Source organism: Erythrolamprus reginae, chromosome 1 (genome assembly GCF_031021105.1).
Source record: "Erythrolamprus reginae isolate rEryReg1 chromosome 1, rEryReg1.hap1, whole genome shotgun sequence".
Lineage (NCBI taxonomy): Eukaryota > Metazoa > Chordata > Lepidosauria > Squamata > Dipsadidae > Erythrolamprus > Erythrolamprus reginae.
The window spans coordinates 207,537,652-207,551,115 of record NC_091950.1 but is presented as its reverse complement, the minus strand read 5'-3'; the positions used below and the strand labels follow the sequence as shown (position 1 = coordinate 207,551,115).

General features: G+C 37.7%; 1 protein-coding gene across 1 annotated transcript in view; it reads right to left on the bottom strand.

Annotated features, from left to right (window-relative positions):
- Positions 1-4,328: 4,328 nt before the first annotated feature.
- The window catches only part of C2CD6 (C2 calcium dependent domain containing 6), a 54,498-nt gene continuing 45,362 nt past the window's right edge, over positions 4,329-13,464 (bottom strand). Inside the window, exons 14-17 of the mRNA XM_070732017.1 lie at positions 12,937-12,997; positions 11,592-11,638; positions 5,601-8,276; positions 4,329-4,855 (exon numbers count right to left, since the gene is read on the bottom strand). Of these exons, the coding sequence (XP_070588118.1) occupies positions 4,520-4,855; positions 5,601-8,276; positions 11,592-11,638; positions 12,937-12,997 (3,120 nt within the window). The 3' untranslated portion in view covers positions 4,329-4,519. The remainder of the gene's footprint in view (positions 4,856-5,600; positions 8,277-11,591; positions 11,639-12,936; positions 12,998-13,464) is intronic.

Sequence of the window (13,464 nt, the reverse complement as noted above, 5' to 3'; positions counted from 1 at the left end):
TCTTTCTCACCCCCTGCCTTTCTCCAAGCCCTTCCTTTTCCCTCTCCCTATCTAACTACTCCCTCTCCCTCCTTTCTATCTCTCCCCCTTTCTCTCTCCCTTCATCTTTCTTTCCCTCTCTCTCTCCATCCCTCTTCCTTTCTCTCTTCCTTCCTTCTTCTCTTTTTTGCTCTTTCTCTCTCCCTCCTTCCCTCCCTCTGTCTTTCCCTCCTTCCCCCTCTCTTTCTCTCTCTCTTGCTTTCTTTCCCTCTCTTTCTCTCTCATTCTCTCTCCCCTCCTTTTTCTCTCTCTCTCTTTCTCGTTCACCACGCCAGCAACAGAGAGAAAAAGAGAGAGAGAGCCGGAGAGAGTGGAGGGTGCCGTTGTCTTCACCTCCGCCCGGCGGCTCTGCAGCGAAGAGGAAGCAGCCATGCACCCCCTCGCTCTCTCAGGCATCCCCGGCGCCCGGCCACGCTCCACCTCGCTCCCGGTATCCCGGCCGACTTTTGGAGCCGTTTTGTTTTCGGCCGGGCAGAGGCGGCGCACGGAAGCGAAGACACGGCGCCCGGCCACGCTCCGCCTCCTGGTATCCCGGCCGACTTTTGGAGCCGTTTTGTTTTCGGCCGGGCGGAGGCGGCGCACGGAGGCGAAGACACGGCGCCCGGCCACGCTCTGCCTCCCGGTATCCCGGCCAACGTTTGGAGCCGTTTTGTTTTCGGCCGGGCTACCGGGAGGCGGAGCGTGGCCGGGCACTGTGTCTTCGCCTCCGCGCGCCGCCTCCGGAGCCGTTTGTCTTCATGGTGCAAAGCCACACAGTCCCGAATCCCAGATCGCTCGCTTCTCTGGCCAGCAAGCCGGCTGCCCAGGAAAGCATCGCGCTTTTTCAACGTGTGGCGCTTTACTGGGCAGATGGCTTTGCTGACCAGAGAAGAGAGCGATTTCGGAGTCCGGGACTATGCACCATGAAAACAAAATGGCTCCAAAAGTCGGCCGGGCTACTGGGAGGCGGAGCGTGGCCATGCGCCGTGTTTTCGCCTCCGCGCGGCTCTGCAGCGAAGAGGAAGCAGCCATGCATTCCTGGCGCCCGGCGGAGGAGCAGAGGGGGCGGATCGGGCGGGGGGCAGTGACGAAAGGCCGAGGGGGCCGGAGGCAACATGGGGAGGCAGGGGCGGCTGCGGCTCCCTTCCCTTCTGCTGCCGGTGCCTTCCCGCCCCTGCCCCCCCCACTGGCTGGCAGGGGGATGGGGACTGCGCGCCCATGGAAAAGGGCGCGCGGGGGGTATTTTGGGGCGCGCGGGCGCGCAGCCTACAGGGAACAGTGGTTGTGTTCCCTTTATTTTTTTGAGCAGTGTAATTTTGTCTGTTTCAAGATAGTACAAGCATGTTAATCTAGGGAAAACTGCATTGTATTTGTCATGGGTTTTTAAAGCAAAGAATGTTAAGAATCTGATGAAAAAAAAAATACCAGTGTTGTTTTTGCTCCTTCAAAAAATCTTTGTGATGAATAAACCATGATGATTTGTACTTATATACTTTGAACTTTATGCTAAATCATGTATTTGTATTATTGGTCCTTGATTTATGACCAGTCACATATCAATTATTTGAAGTTACAAAAATGCCCACAAAACTGCTTACAATCCAATTCTGAAGTTATGATGGCACAACACCCACAGAGTCATGTGATAGCATTTTGGGTATTTAGCAGTTGGTTCACCTTTGCTGACATTTGCATGCTGTCACATGACTAGGATTTTTGATGGTTTTTGCCAATTTTCAGTTCTTATTTCAAATTCCAGAAAAAAAGCTCATTAAGGAAAATAGATTAGTTTAAAAATTGGTGTTTGCTTAACAATTGCCAAAGAAAATGCTGAAAAATCAGGTTCAATGCTTCAACTTACAACTACAATTTTACAATTCTGTACTGTGTAAATTGATTAGATATTTTGGCCTAAATGGTGGTTACTGAACTTACAACAAAAAGTTTAAATCTGTTTTCAACTTCAAAATAGGAATTAGTACGTTTTTTCTATTTTTTTATTTATTCATTCATGATGAATCTGGATTGATCCACATTTTCCACAATTTCCCCCCCTAAATATATCAATACTTTGTATTAAAATACTTTTTGTGGAAAAGATCAGGTTTGGTACACTGCCTTCTCATTTTGTAAATACTGTACATAATAAAAGTCACCGTTTTCATTTATCACTTCAACATGATACACAAATTATTCCTTGAAGTCATAACTCAAAACTAGTTTTTGTTCTAAATCTAATCATAGATTTCAGTCACAAGCAGCTGTTTTATCAAGAGTAACAAAATGGATACTTTTTTGATGATCCCTTTGCAGAATAGGAAACAAATTTGGTGTTCACATTTGGGACATAAAGAGTGTTTAAAACCTTTCCTGATAGTTTCTTTTCTTGTGACATTTAGTTTTCATGATTATTGAGTTATGGGTCAGTTTAATTATTTTCTGGTAGCTTAAAGTCTGATGGTATAAACTTTCATGGATTAAATTCAATTTCATTAGATCTTTAAAGAATATGCATACAATTTAACCAAGATGAGGGAAGAAAAAATAGAAGAAAGTGGAGTCAGAGAGAAATTATATGCAATAAAGAAACTGCCAATTATATAGAACCACACAGGAAAAGTAATTTCAGCTAACATTAACAACAGGCAGTTAATCTGTAACTGAGTCTTTAAGTAGTCATTCAAATATTCAGCACATTTGCTTTGGCTCTATAGATTTAACCTTCGAAAACTTCAAACCCCCACCCCCCCATTGCATAGCAATAGCAAGACTTCTATATCACTTCTTGATACAGCTCTAAGTGGTTTACAATGTCAGTATATTGTCCCCAACTATCTGGGTCCTCATTTTACCAACCTCATAAGGATGGACCTCGAGCCTCCTCAGGATTAAACTCTTGGCAGTGGGCTGAGTTAACCTGCAACACTACATTCTAACCACTGCACCCTCACAGTATGCTCCTGCTGAACACAGCTTGATTCTCAGACCACAATTGTGACTAATTAAGAATAATGAGATATGGCAGAGGGAAAGAATGACAGAAGTAAGTAATGCACAACAAAAAGCATCTGAAGAACCAGGTCATACACGTGCTGTCATGATTGATAGTGGCATATTTTATACAATGCTTTCAAATCAATCTTGATTCCTGATGAATACGTAGACAAGTACATACCATTTTCTTGGCAGTATTTTGTAGAAGTGGTTTGCCTTGCCTTCTTCGTAGGGCTGAGAGAGTAACTGGCTCAAAGTCACTCAGCTAGTTTTGTATTTAAGCCAGGACTAGAAGAGACTTCCAGTGTCTATCCCAATTCTTTTAACCATTACAGTATATGAAATCAACTCTTGAGTGACAAATAAATAGCTTCTAATTTTTTTTACAGTTTCTGTGCATCAGCCTTTAGAGGACAACAGCAAATGTAGCTGCTGGAGATGAAATTTAAGAATTGCCACTTGTAGGAAAGTTCACATGTTTTTATTACATGTTTACCCTGCTTTTCAAGGAGGCAAATATACCTAATAATCCTCGGTTCTCCTTTTTCTTCACAATTCCGCATAGGGTTCTTCTGGGGAAAATGGAGGAAGGAATATTGGATATGTTTGCCACTTCAATTATTATAAGTTAATAGAAGCAGGGCAGAGGGGCGCATTCATTGCCATGGAGTCAGATATAATCAATATTTTGACATTAAGTAATTATACAACTTGGGCTGAATACATGATGTGAAAGTCCTGAAGGTTTTTAGAATCTTGATGAGGAGAAATAAGTTTAGATGGTAATCCTAGTCAGATAGTTTTGAACTAGATTTGTTTTGGAGGACATTCAATTCTAAGAATATTCCATCTTTGATTCTGGCCATCAGGTTATGCTTCCCCATCCCTCATATCACAGACGTGCAGCTTCTACTCAGACAGTAGGTGCAGATACAGCTAAAGGGATTGATGCATACAACACTTTCATCTGATGTGCCAAATAGACACATTTATAGATGGTGTTTATGTAATTTCCTTAGAGTCAGCAACAATTGGAATGTTATAAGGCACATATTGCAGAATTAAAAACCTATTATCTTGTTTCAAACAATAACTGAGCAAATGAAATTTGATTACAGAGTTCCATGTTGGAATCGTACTAACAAAAACATCTTGGCATCATGAAAGAAAAGATTTATACGAGTTACTCTTTTACTAAACTCTGGATTGTTTATATTAACTGCATTCAGCCAAGCAAGCAGCCTTTGGGAAGAAATCATGTTTCAGTCCAGTCACTGATTAGTATGAGTATTGTAGTCCAATAAGTTTCAAAGGCATCAGGCTGAATGGTCTTTTTATTTAAAAAAAAGAATAAAAATATACGGTTGCTTTAGTAATAATTCAAATAAGTTTTCAAGCTTTCTGAACTAAAATGTACTAAGAGCATTTTATTTTTTATTATGACCAGGGGAAAATAATAACCCAAAAGCAGACTCAAATAGCTGGTTGAGGATCAGAAGGCTTAGATTCATCCATTATTTGGTGGTCTGGAGTTCTGCCTCAATATTTTGTGGAGAGTCTTAAGAACAACTTCCAACTGCTCAGGTGTCATTTTTAAGATTTGATCCTGGTTGTTGAGCATGTCAAATATCGTGCCTGCTTGATTCCTTGGAGTCTCTGGTGCAGAAGGAAACGGTCGAAGTGCATCTTTAGACACAAGACCAGCAACATTTGGAGCAGAATTTGATCTTGCTTGGCTGCAGCTGCCTTCTTCAACACCTTGTAAATCAACAAGTGCTCTTTCAATTGCTTTTTCAAGATGCTTATAAGCTTCCAAATCTAAATCTTCAATGGCAATAGAATTCTAAACATTAAAATTAAAAAAAAGTCTGTATTTATCATCATAATGATAAATCATACAACGACTTTTACATAATCTAGGAAGTATCCTTATTATATCACCAAATAGCCTTTTCATGTACCATTATCTCATCTATCAAATTCATAAAATCCTAAATACCGGTATTTGTCTTAGATTAGCTAGGAAAAACACAATCTTACATCTTATTTGTGGCAGTACAGTTTCTATTCTGACAATTTCTAATTCTGAACATTTGTCTTTCTGGTATTCTTTCAAAAGTACAGAGAGATTTAGATTTTTCAGTTCTTCAGATTATAAATTTAATAAACAGAACAATGATATATAAAAAAGTGCCATTCTGTAAGAAAAAATATTGTCAATTTGCCTGAGGAAACCTTACATGAGCTTTCCTTGTACTGTATAAGGAAGTGTTTTCCAACCTGGTAGCCCAGGTGTATTGGAAGAATTCCTGGAATTCCTATCAAGCATTCTTAAATTATACTAGTTCTAACACAATTAGAGAGGCCAAATGTGTTTTTAAAAGTCAAAACTTCAGTACTATGGAGATATTCTAGAACTGTAGAAATGATTGGTTGTTATTTTTTGAGAACGAGAATTCTGATCTCACAAGCTAAATATTGTGTTCAGTTTTTGTCTTTAAATGGCGGCCTATGGGCCTTACTTACTCTGAGTTTATACAATGCATTAAAGAATTAATTATTTTCATGAACAAAGATGATTTTCTTACCAATGAATTTGCTTTTGTATGTCCAGTAGTAGGAAATTTAATTGAAGATTTTTCTTGAACATTTTTTGTTAGTTGTGAATCCGATAATGCAGGCGTCTTGTTAAATGGTTTTTTTGGTTTGATGTCATCACGTTTCTTCTCAGGCTTCAGTTTCATGCTTTCCTTTTTTCCACTACCCCCAGATAACAGTGTTTTTGAATCCTTCCTGTTTTCTGCCGTGCTCGATTTTTTAGAAGATAACTCGCCATGTTTTTTCCCATGTTTTTCTTTTAAATGCTCCTTAGATGTTCGGCTGTGTGCTTTTTCCTTTTTGCCTGAAGGGCTCATCCCTCCTTGCTGTGAGTGGTGCAATGCAGCATCCTTCTTTCTGTCAGACTTCTTGGTTTTGGTTTTGTGATGATACTTGCAAGCTGGCTTTGCTTCTTCCTCAGACTCTGGATGTAAAAAGAGAAAAGTCTGAGGGTTCACTGGAAAGGGAGGCTTGGAAGGATAATTAGGAGATTTGGAAAGATAATTTTTAATTTCACTTTGGGCTCCAATGTCATGTGCACTCAAAAAAGAGGAAAAGGCAAATGGTTCAGACATTTTCCTCAATGGATCTTTCTGGGGTTTATTTTGTGATATTTCTTCATAGGACCTTCTCTTCAATTCTGGTACCTCTAGATTATCAGGGTAACCTGGCAATCTGTAACGTTCTTTTTTAAAAGTGTGTTTCACTTTTCTGCAACCAGATGTCTGGGTTTCTTGGTTCTTTTTTTGTACTTCGAAAATACTGTTCATGAGACCACCTAGATTTTCCTGTTCATATTTTTCACTTGCAGTTGAGGTTTGAGGAAGATTTTCATATGAAGGATATTTTGCTTTGTCAGCCAAATCTACATCACTAACTTTTGAAATGCTTTCAGTACTTGAAATAGATGCATCATGATCCATATTGTTCTTAACTATTTCTTTGCTAATCCCAGTTTTGGGACTGGCTAGTACAGGAAGCTCTTCAAAGCTTTTTTGCAAAACAGATGCTAAACCTTTTACTTCTAGTTCTGAAAGCTGTTCTCTGTTGCCTTCTTTCAACAGTCTGCTACAAAGAGACTTTAGATTTTCCAATTCTTCTTCAGAGAATCTATCTTGTAGAGTATGAGTTACATGGGATATTTGCTGTACACTTGGTTCTTCTTTAGCTAAATCTGGTCCTTTCTCTGCTCTGAGTGCTGTTTCTTTGGCTACAACTGGAAACACTGTGTCAACTATTTTTTTTAACTCTTCCTCTGTGATCAGTCCAATTTCTGAAATTCTTTCTGAGAGATGGTTTTGGATTTTCCTGTTCAATACAGACTTCAAATTGGCAATTTCATCGTCTGAAAGGGCCTCAAAAAGATTTTGAATACTTTTGCTTATCACACTGTCATCAAAACCCTCATTAGATTTCTCCTTCAAGTTCAAGGACAACTTCTGACACACAGTTTCCAGGTCTTCTTTACTTAACCCAGTTTCTGAAAGTTTTTCCTTAAGGTGGTCCTGAATACCTTTGCTTAGAAATGATTTTAAACTACTTATTTCTGCTTTTAAAATCTTTTGAAGGAGAGCATCATGGAAGGAACCTTTTTTTTTTGCATCAGCTGTTTCAGTGTTGAACGGTAACTTTACTCTAATAATTTCTAATGATGTTTTTGAGTCCATTTTTCCTATATCCGATTTTGATTCTTTCACTGAACTAGTTTGGCTTTTAAGTGGAAATAAAATAGGCTTGCTGTGATCCTCTTTTCCGCTTTCATATAAATCTGCTTCTGCAAATAGTGGCTTGCTTTTGTATCTTTCCTTATTATCCAAGGATTCAGATTTGGAAAGTTCTCTTATATCTGCCTCACTTAATGGTTTTATGGTTATTATTTCAGTTTGTGAAGTTATTTCTTTCGATAAAACTTTCTTGAGCATATCACTAGAACTTTGGAGAGAAATCTGGTTCTCTGCTGTTACCATATCTGGGATTATCCCTTTTTCAGACAATTTTCCTATAAGTTGAGCCTGCAAGTGTTGACTTACAACATCTTTCAGTTCACTAATGTCTGGTTCTGAAAATGCATCTGTAGTACTAGTTGTTATTTCCTTCAAAGAATATTTTTCTCCGTTATCTAATAGGTTGCCTTCTTCTAATTCTTGGGAAAACTCTGATCCTGAAAGTCTCTCTGCAACTAGGCTTTCAATGTTTTTGCTCAAAAGTGATTTAAGTGCTACCACTTTTACAACTTTATCAACAAGAAAAGTTTCAAGAGAATTTTTGAAGTAAACATTAATCTGTGTTATTTCTGCTTCTGATAGTTTATCTCTTTGTGACTTTAATTCAGAAATTATAGGTGATGGCTTTGTTTCTCTTTCAGTTTTCACTGCAGTTTGTCTGTCTTCCTCTTGCAAATCGTTTTTTTTTTCAAGGAGTCTTAATATTGACAATTGCTCACCACTTCTGCTTAATTTGGGATCTAAGCCACTATCTAATTTTGTCAAAAGCAGACCTGGAGGTGGATCTTGGTCTTCTTGTTCTCTGAAATCAACAGGTGTGTATGCTTTTTCTAAAAGAAGGGAATAGTCTATTGTGCCTTTACGAAGCTCAGGTGGCTTTACTTTGCAAACACGTCTCAAGAAGGGTTCAAACTTGTTTCTACTAAAAAATGCATCTTGGAACTGCAATTTAAAAAGAGAATAGTAGAACTAAGATATTATGTAATGCTGATTATAAATAATGCAATATATAAAATATGTTTTATTTGCCATAATTAAAAATACATTTACAAATAAATTTATACCATATAGTATCAACCTTGTTAATACTTAATACTCCTTTTTCTGCTATGTATTGAAGACAGACTGGGATTAATATATGTGTGATATCTCAGTGTATATGGGATATCTCAATGTACTGAACTAGAAAATGAGGGTGTGTTCTATATTTATAGACCACCATTTTGAATAATCACAGATCCAGGTAAGTCTTGCTTTGATCAAGATTTTTGTGATCCATACAGAATGTGCAAGGCACTCACACTAATGGAGAAAAGAACCAATCTCTCAAATACTACATCCCTTTGGGCATGAAGGTCCAACAAATAGTGTTGAATTAAAGAGGAGGATGTGACCATGTAGCTGCTCTACCAAGTTGCGGCTGAAAGAAAACAGTGGTGGGTGAATATCATGAGGGTAGAATATGTTTGGATGGGGTGTAGAAAGTATTGCTTTTAAAATCAAAGCAGTCTTACAGCTGCCATTTTGAGAAGTATTATTAAAATACTCCAAGCCTGCTGTGTTGCTATTGGAATCAGAAAAACACATGTGAATCTCAGAAGAAGACACAGATGATGTCAGATAAATCAACTGAGCAAATCAAGCTCTTTGCCGCCAACAACAACTGAACAGTAGTATTTTGCTACATCACACACACATACACACACACTTTTCCAAGATGGCAAAATGTCTGTAACAGAATCACTGAGAAAATTCCTGAAGTGCAATAGATGCAGTGTATCCTTTACCAAGCTACATGCATATCCTCCACTGAATGATTGTTCCATAATTTATTCAGTGATGATTAATTCAAAATTTAATGCCGGTTGCCCTTCCTGATAAATGAAAATATCCATGTGTCATAGAAAAACCAAATAGCTTAAGTGGGAGAAAGGAAATGGGACCGAAGTAAAAGTGGGCAGCTGGATCTCTGAATCATTCTCTACACAGTGTTACATTGGTTTGAAATCCAAGAATAAATTTCCTATTCCTCAAGATTGTCAGGCTCTTTGCCAGCTTCCTGAAGAGGGCAGTGAATCTTTCCACGCATAATTTTCAAAGAATTCAAAATGGTTGAAAGAACTGATATTATATCACGAATTATTAAATGAAAACAAATATTTTGAAAAATTGGTCATCTTCCATAGGATAAGACTGTGAGCTTCTAGGCCTAATGCACTAGTAATGTGTAAGAGATGCACAGCATACACAGGGCGGTATGAACTGGTCACCCCTGATTAGAGAAAGATGAATCAAAATTTGATTTATGGTCACGGATCTCAATTCCGCACTAAAGGAGGCATGCATACTAATTGCTTTTTATCATGGAAACAGGAATTATACCCAGTTTCCTTGCAAGAATCATGGCTGAACAATATTTTCCTTTTTGTGAGGATATATTACAGGAACTGATTTATAAAAATGGATGATATTCATTCAAAGCATCAGGAATGGTAAAAATAGAGTGCTGAGGAAATAGATTAATGCTTATAGCGTAATGATGCCAAATTCAAGTAAAAATCATCATTGTCTTGGAGACCAGAACTACCAACAGTAAGGAAATAATGCCAGATTATATTTAGGTAGTGGCACCCCAGGACACTAAGACTTCCACAGTAATTGGGAAAACTGCAGGAAATGAAGCAAATGTAAGTCTTGTTGTAGTCAAGATAGCCGTTAATGGTGCTGCATGAAGACATGCTGATATGGAAGGCCCATCTATTTGAGGATGGCATCTGGGCATAGAGATCTGAGGATGGCATCCTACAATAGGTGGGAAAGCAACAGTAAAAAAAGGGATGCATTAATAAGCTCGTAAATATGCAAGAAGGTCCAAATCATGTGTAATGGGTAACACAAAGATTTTGATACTTGAATAAGTGCTGAAGAAAAAAATCCCAGTACCAATATAGATGTCAAGGATGGCAACAATAGTAAGAAACTTTATTGGAAGAGAAATTGAAAAGTCTAAAATCAGAACGGTGTACAGTACTGTCTAATTTCTTCTCTCTCTCTCTTACACACACACACACACCTTTAAGAACTAAGTGCTAGGTAGCTAGATCTGTATTTCTGCCAAAATTGGTGATATCAGTAACTCTGGCTAGTTCATGGGAAGAAGAGTGAACAGAAACAGGAAGGCAGATGGATGATGCAAATTCCAACTTGTAGTAAAAGGTCCTGGTCCTTCTAGGAGATAACCAGAAGACGAGAATAAGTGTTTGAACTCTTCTTCCATTTTTTGGGCAGTGGAACCTTTTAAATAAGGTTATTTGTCCATTTGATTGTGTCAAAAACAGTGACTGCATGCCTATTAGAATAGAATATAATTTTATTGGCCAAGTGTGATTGGACACACAAGGAATTTGTCTTGGTGCATATGCTCTCAGCGTACATAAAATAAAAGATACATTTGTCAAGAATCATGTGGTACAACACTTAATGATTGTCATAGCGGTCAAATAAGCAATGAAGAAGCAATATTAATAAAAATCTTGAGCATATAAGCAACAAGTTACAGTCATACAGTCAACATGGGAGGAAATGGGTGATAGGAATGATGAGAAAAATTAGAATAGAAGTGCAGATTTAGTAGAAAGTCTGACAGTGTTGAGGGAATTATTTGTTTAGTAGAGTGATGGCGTGTGGAAAAAAACCCTGTTCTTGTGTCTATTTGTTAACTTTTGATAGGGAAGGCAGATTTGAAAAGGTGACCCATATCCAGACACATGAAATAAAGGTAGTGACCATTTGTTGGCAATAGTTGCTCTTATAATGCAAATCTGTGTGAAATAAAGCCTGCCATTTTACAGACATACAGATTTAGCAACCAAACTATTCTCTAGAAAGAAAGGATATTTTTTTATGCAAACTTAGGTTGAGATTTCCACAAAGTGTCAAGAATCACTATGATAAGAACAGGATAGAAACAAAGCCAAAGACTATTGTTATTTTCCACCTAAAAATCTCCTTCATGTACAAGTACCCAGAGATCCATGAAGGCCTCTATAAAGATGCCTTAGTTCTATGTCGGATGACCAGAAAACCGGGAAAATTTTGAGCTCCTTAGTTCTATGGTTTCTTTAATGGCATGCGAGTGTTAATTATAATGCAGTCACAAGGTATCTTCTAAGTGAATTTATCCTTTATTATGTAATTTTAGACTTGTATTCCACTTTATTACTCAGTTTTAATACTGTGTAACTAATTATTTCTTACCGTAACCTCTTTCCATGGCCATTGCTGTTCTGGTTCAACAACTGAATCTGGAAATGATTAATCAGAATGAATATTTAAAATATGTGCAATTAAATATGCATTTTATAGCTACAGTATAAGATACTAGTCAATGTCTGTGTGAAATTCATTCATACAGGGAAGGAAGTGATTTATCATAAAACTCTACCTCCAAGAAATGGAAGCAATTTGAGACTTTGGCTTCCCCAAATTTAAGTATCATCACCTAACCCCAAAACTTTACCCTTAGACTACCCACTGTTGACCTCTCCCGATTCCTAAGAGGTCAGTAAGGGGCGTGCGTAAGTACACCTGTGTGCCTTCCTTCCCCTGTCCTAATGTTTCTCTTTTACTAGTATCATGCATATAAATATTATATCTTTGTATACCACCAAAACATACATAACAAACAAACAAACAAATAAATAAATAAAATTTAAGTCAGAAAATTGGCTTAACGTAGAAATGTTAGTTAAAATTCTGAAGGATTTGAATTAGCTGCTCACTAAGCTAAGTTTGGAAATGGCATGCATGTATGAGTATATTTGTGAATGAGTTTGTGTGATGGGGAAATGAATGTATGTACTCCAGAGTTATTCAGAGGGAATGGAGTCTTGTGTAATCCGCCCCCTCCCAAGCTCTACAGAAAGCATATAGCAAACAGTTTTGAGTTAGGGGACATAGAGTCTATGGAGAGGGGCGGCATACAAATTTAATAAATATTTGGAATTTTGGGAGTACGTTGTGGATATTCTTTGGAAAAGGAAACTACAGCTATCCTCTCTGTTACTCTCTGAGCCTTTCCATCCTACTTTCAGGAAACAGGAACTTCAGCCTTGTAATGGATCTGCTTAATATTTAGAAAATTTTTTATTGTAATGTGGTTATAAATAACACCCCCGTTTCAATATACAGTAGTCCTATACTGAGAGATACATTGCCTCCTCTAGCCTTCCTACATTATGGCTGGAGCATTAATATTGCCGCCTCAATGAAAAGTGTGGGCACATTTTTCAGTCTCAGGCTGCCTCCCTGTTCATTTCTTGCTTGGAGGCCACATTTCATAATACTTTGATATAACCAGAGGGGAGGATTAAAATGTGGGGAGTCTATTTTTTTTAACTCTACCCAAATAATCTGGTAGGGGAAAAAATAACAGTATCATACTGATTACATCCCCAACCCCTTTTTTTTAATTCCAAGGACCATTACTATGAGTTAAAAATTGTGTTTTTCTGAAATACTGAACATACTGTGGTCTGCTTGGAAAGATATAATAGTTACACATATACTTGTTTCATTAAGAATTTAGGTACCATAGCCTTACCTGAGATTCTGACAGGAATTTCAGAAACAGAAAATGATTCCTTTGAAGTCTTAGAAGGCAACTTATCAAGAAGAGATGAATAATTACTTTCATATTTGTAATAATAATAAAAATGTAAATGTATACAAGAACAAAAACAGTATGCAAAATATACTAAAGGGAGAAATATATATTTCTTTTCATAGATCCAATTTGCAAGTGATTTGTCTGTATGTTACAGTTGTCACATACAAGGATATGTTTTTTCACTTCCTGCAAAGAGAAAACTACATTTTCTCAGCTGTTGCATTTGCATTTTCTGTTGCATTTGAATTCTACTGTAGGATGCTTTGCTACCTATAGGTCTCGTATAGAAACCAAAGGTACAAATGAATGGGAAGCTGTTCTTAGCAGTCTATTTTAATTTCTCTAGCAAATCTACTTCTAGCTATGAAACCCAATAAATTGGGAGCAGAGGGAGATAAAGTTATTTTTACCAATTCTGGTTAATGCACTAAAAATGAACAAGTATGGTTTTCATCTCATCCA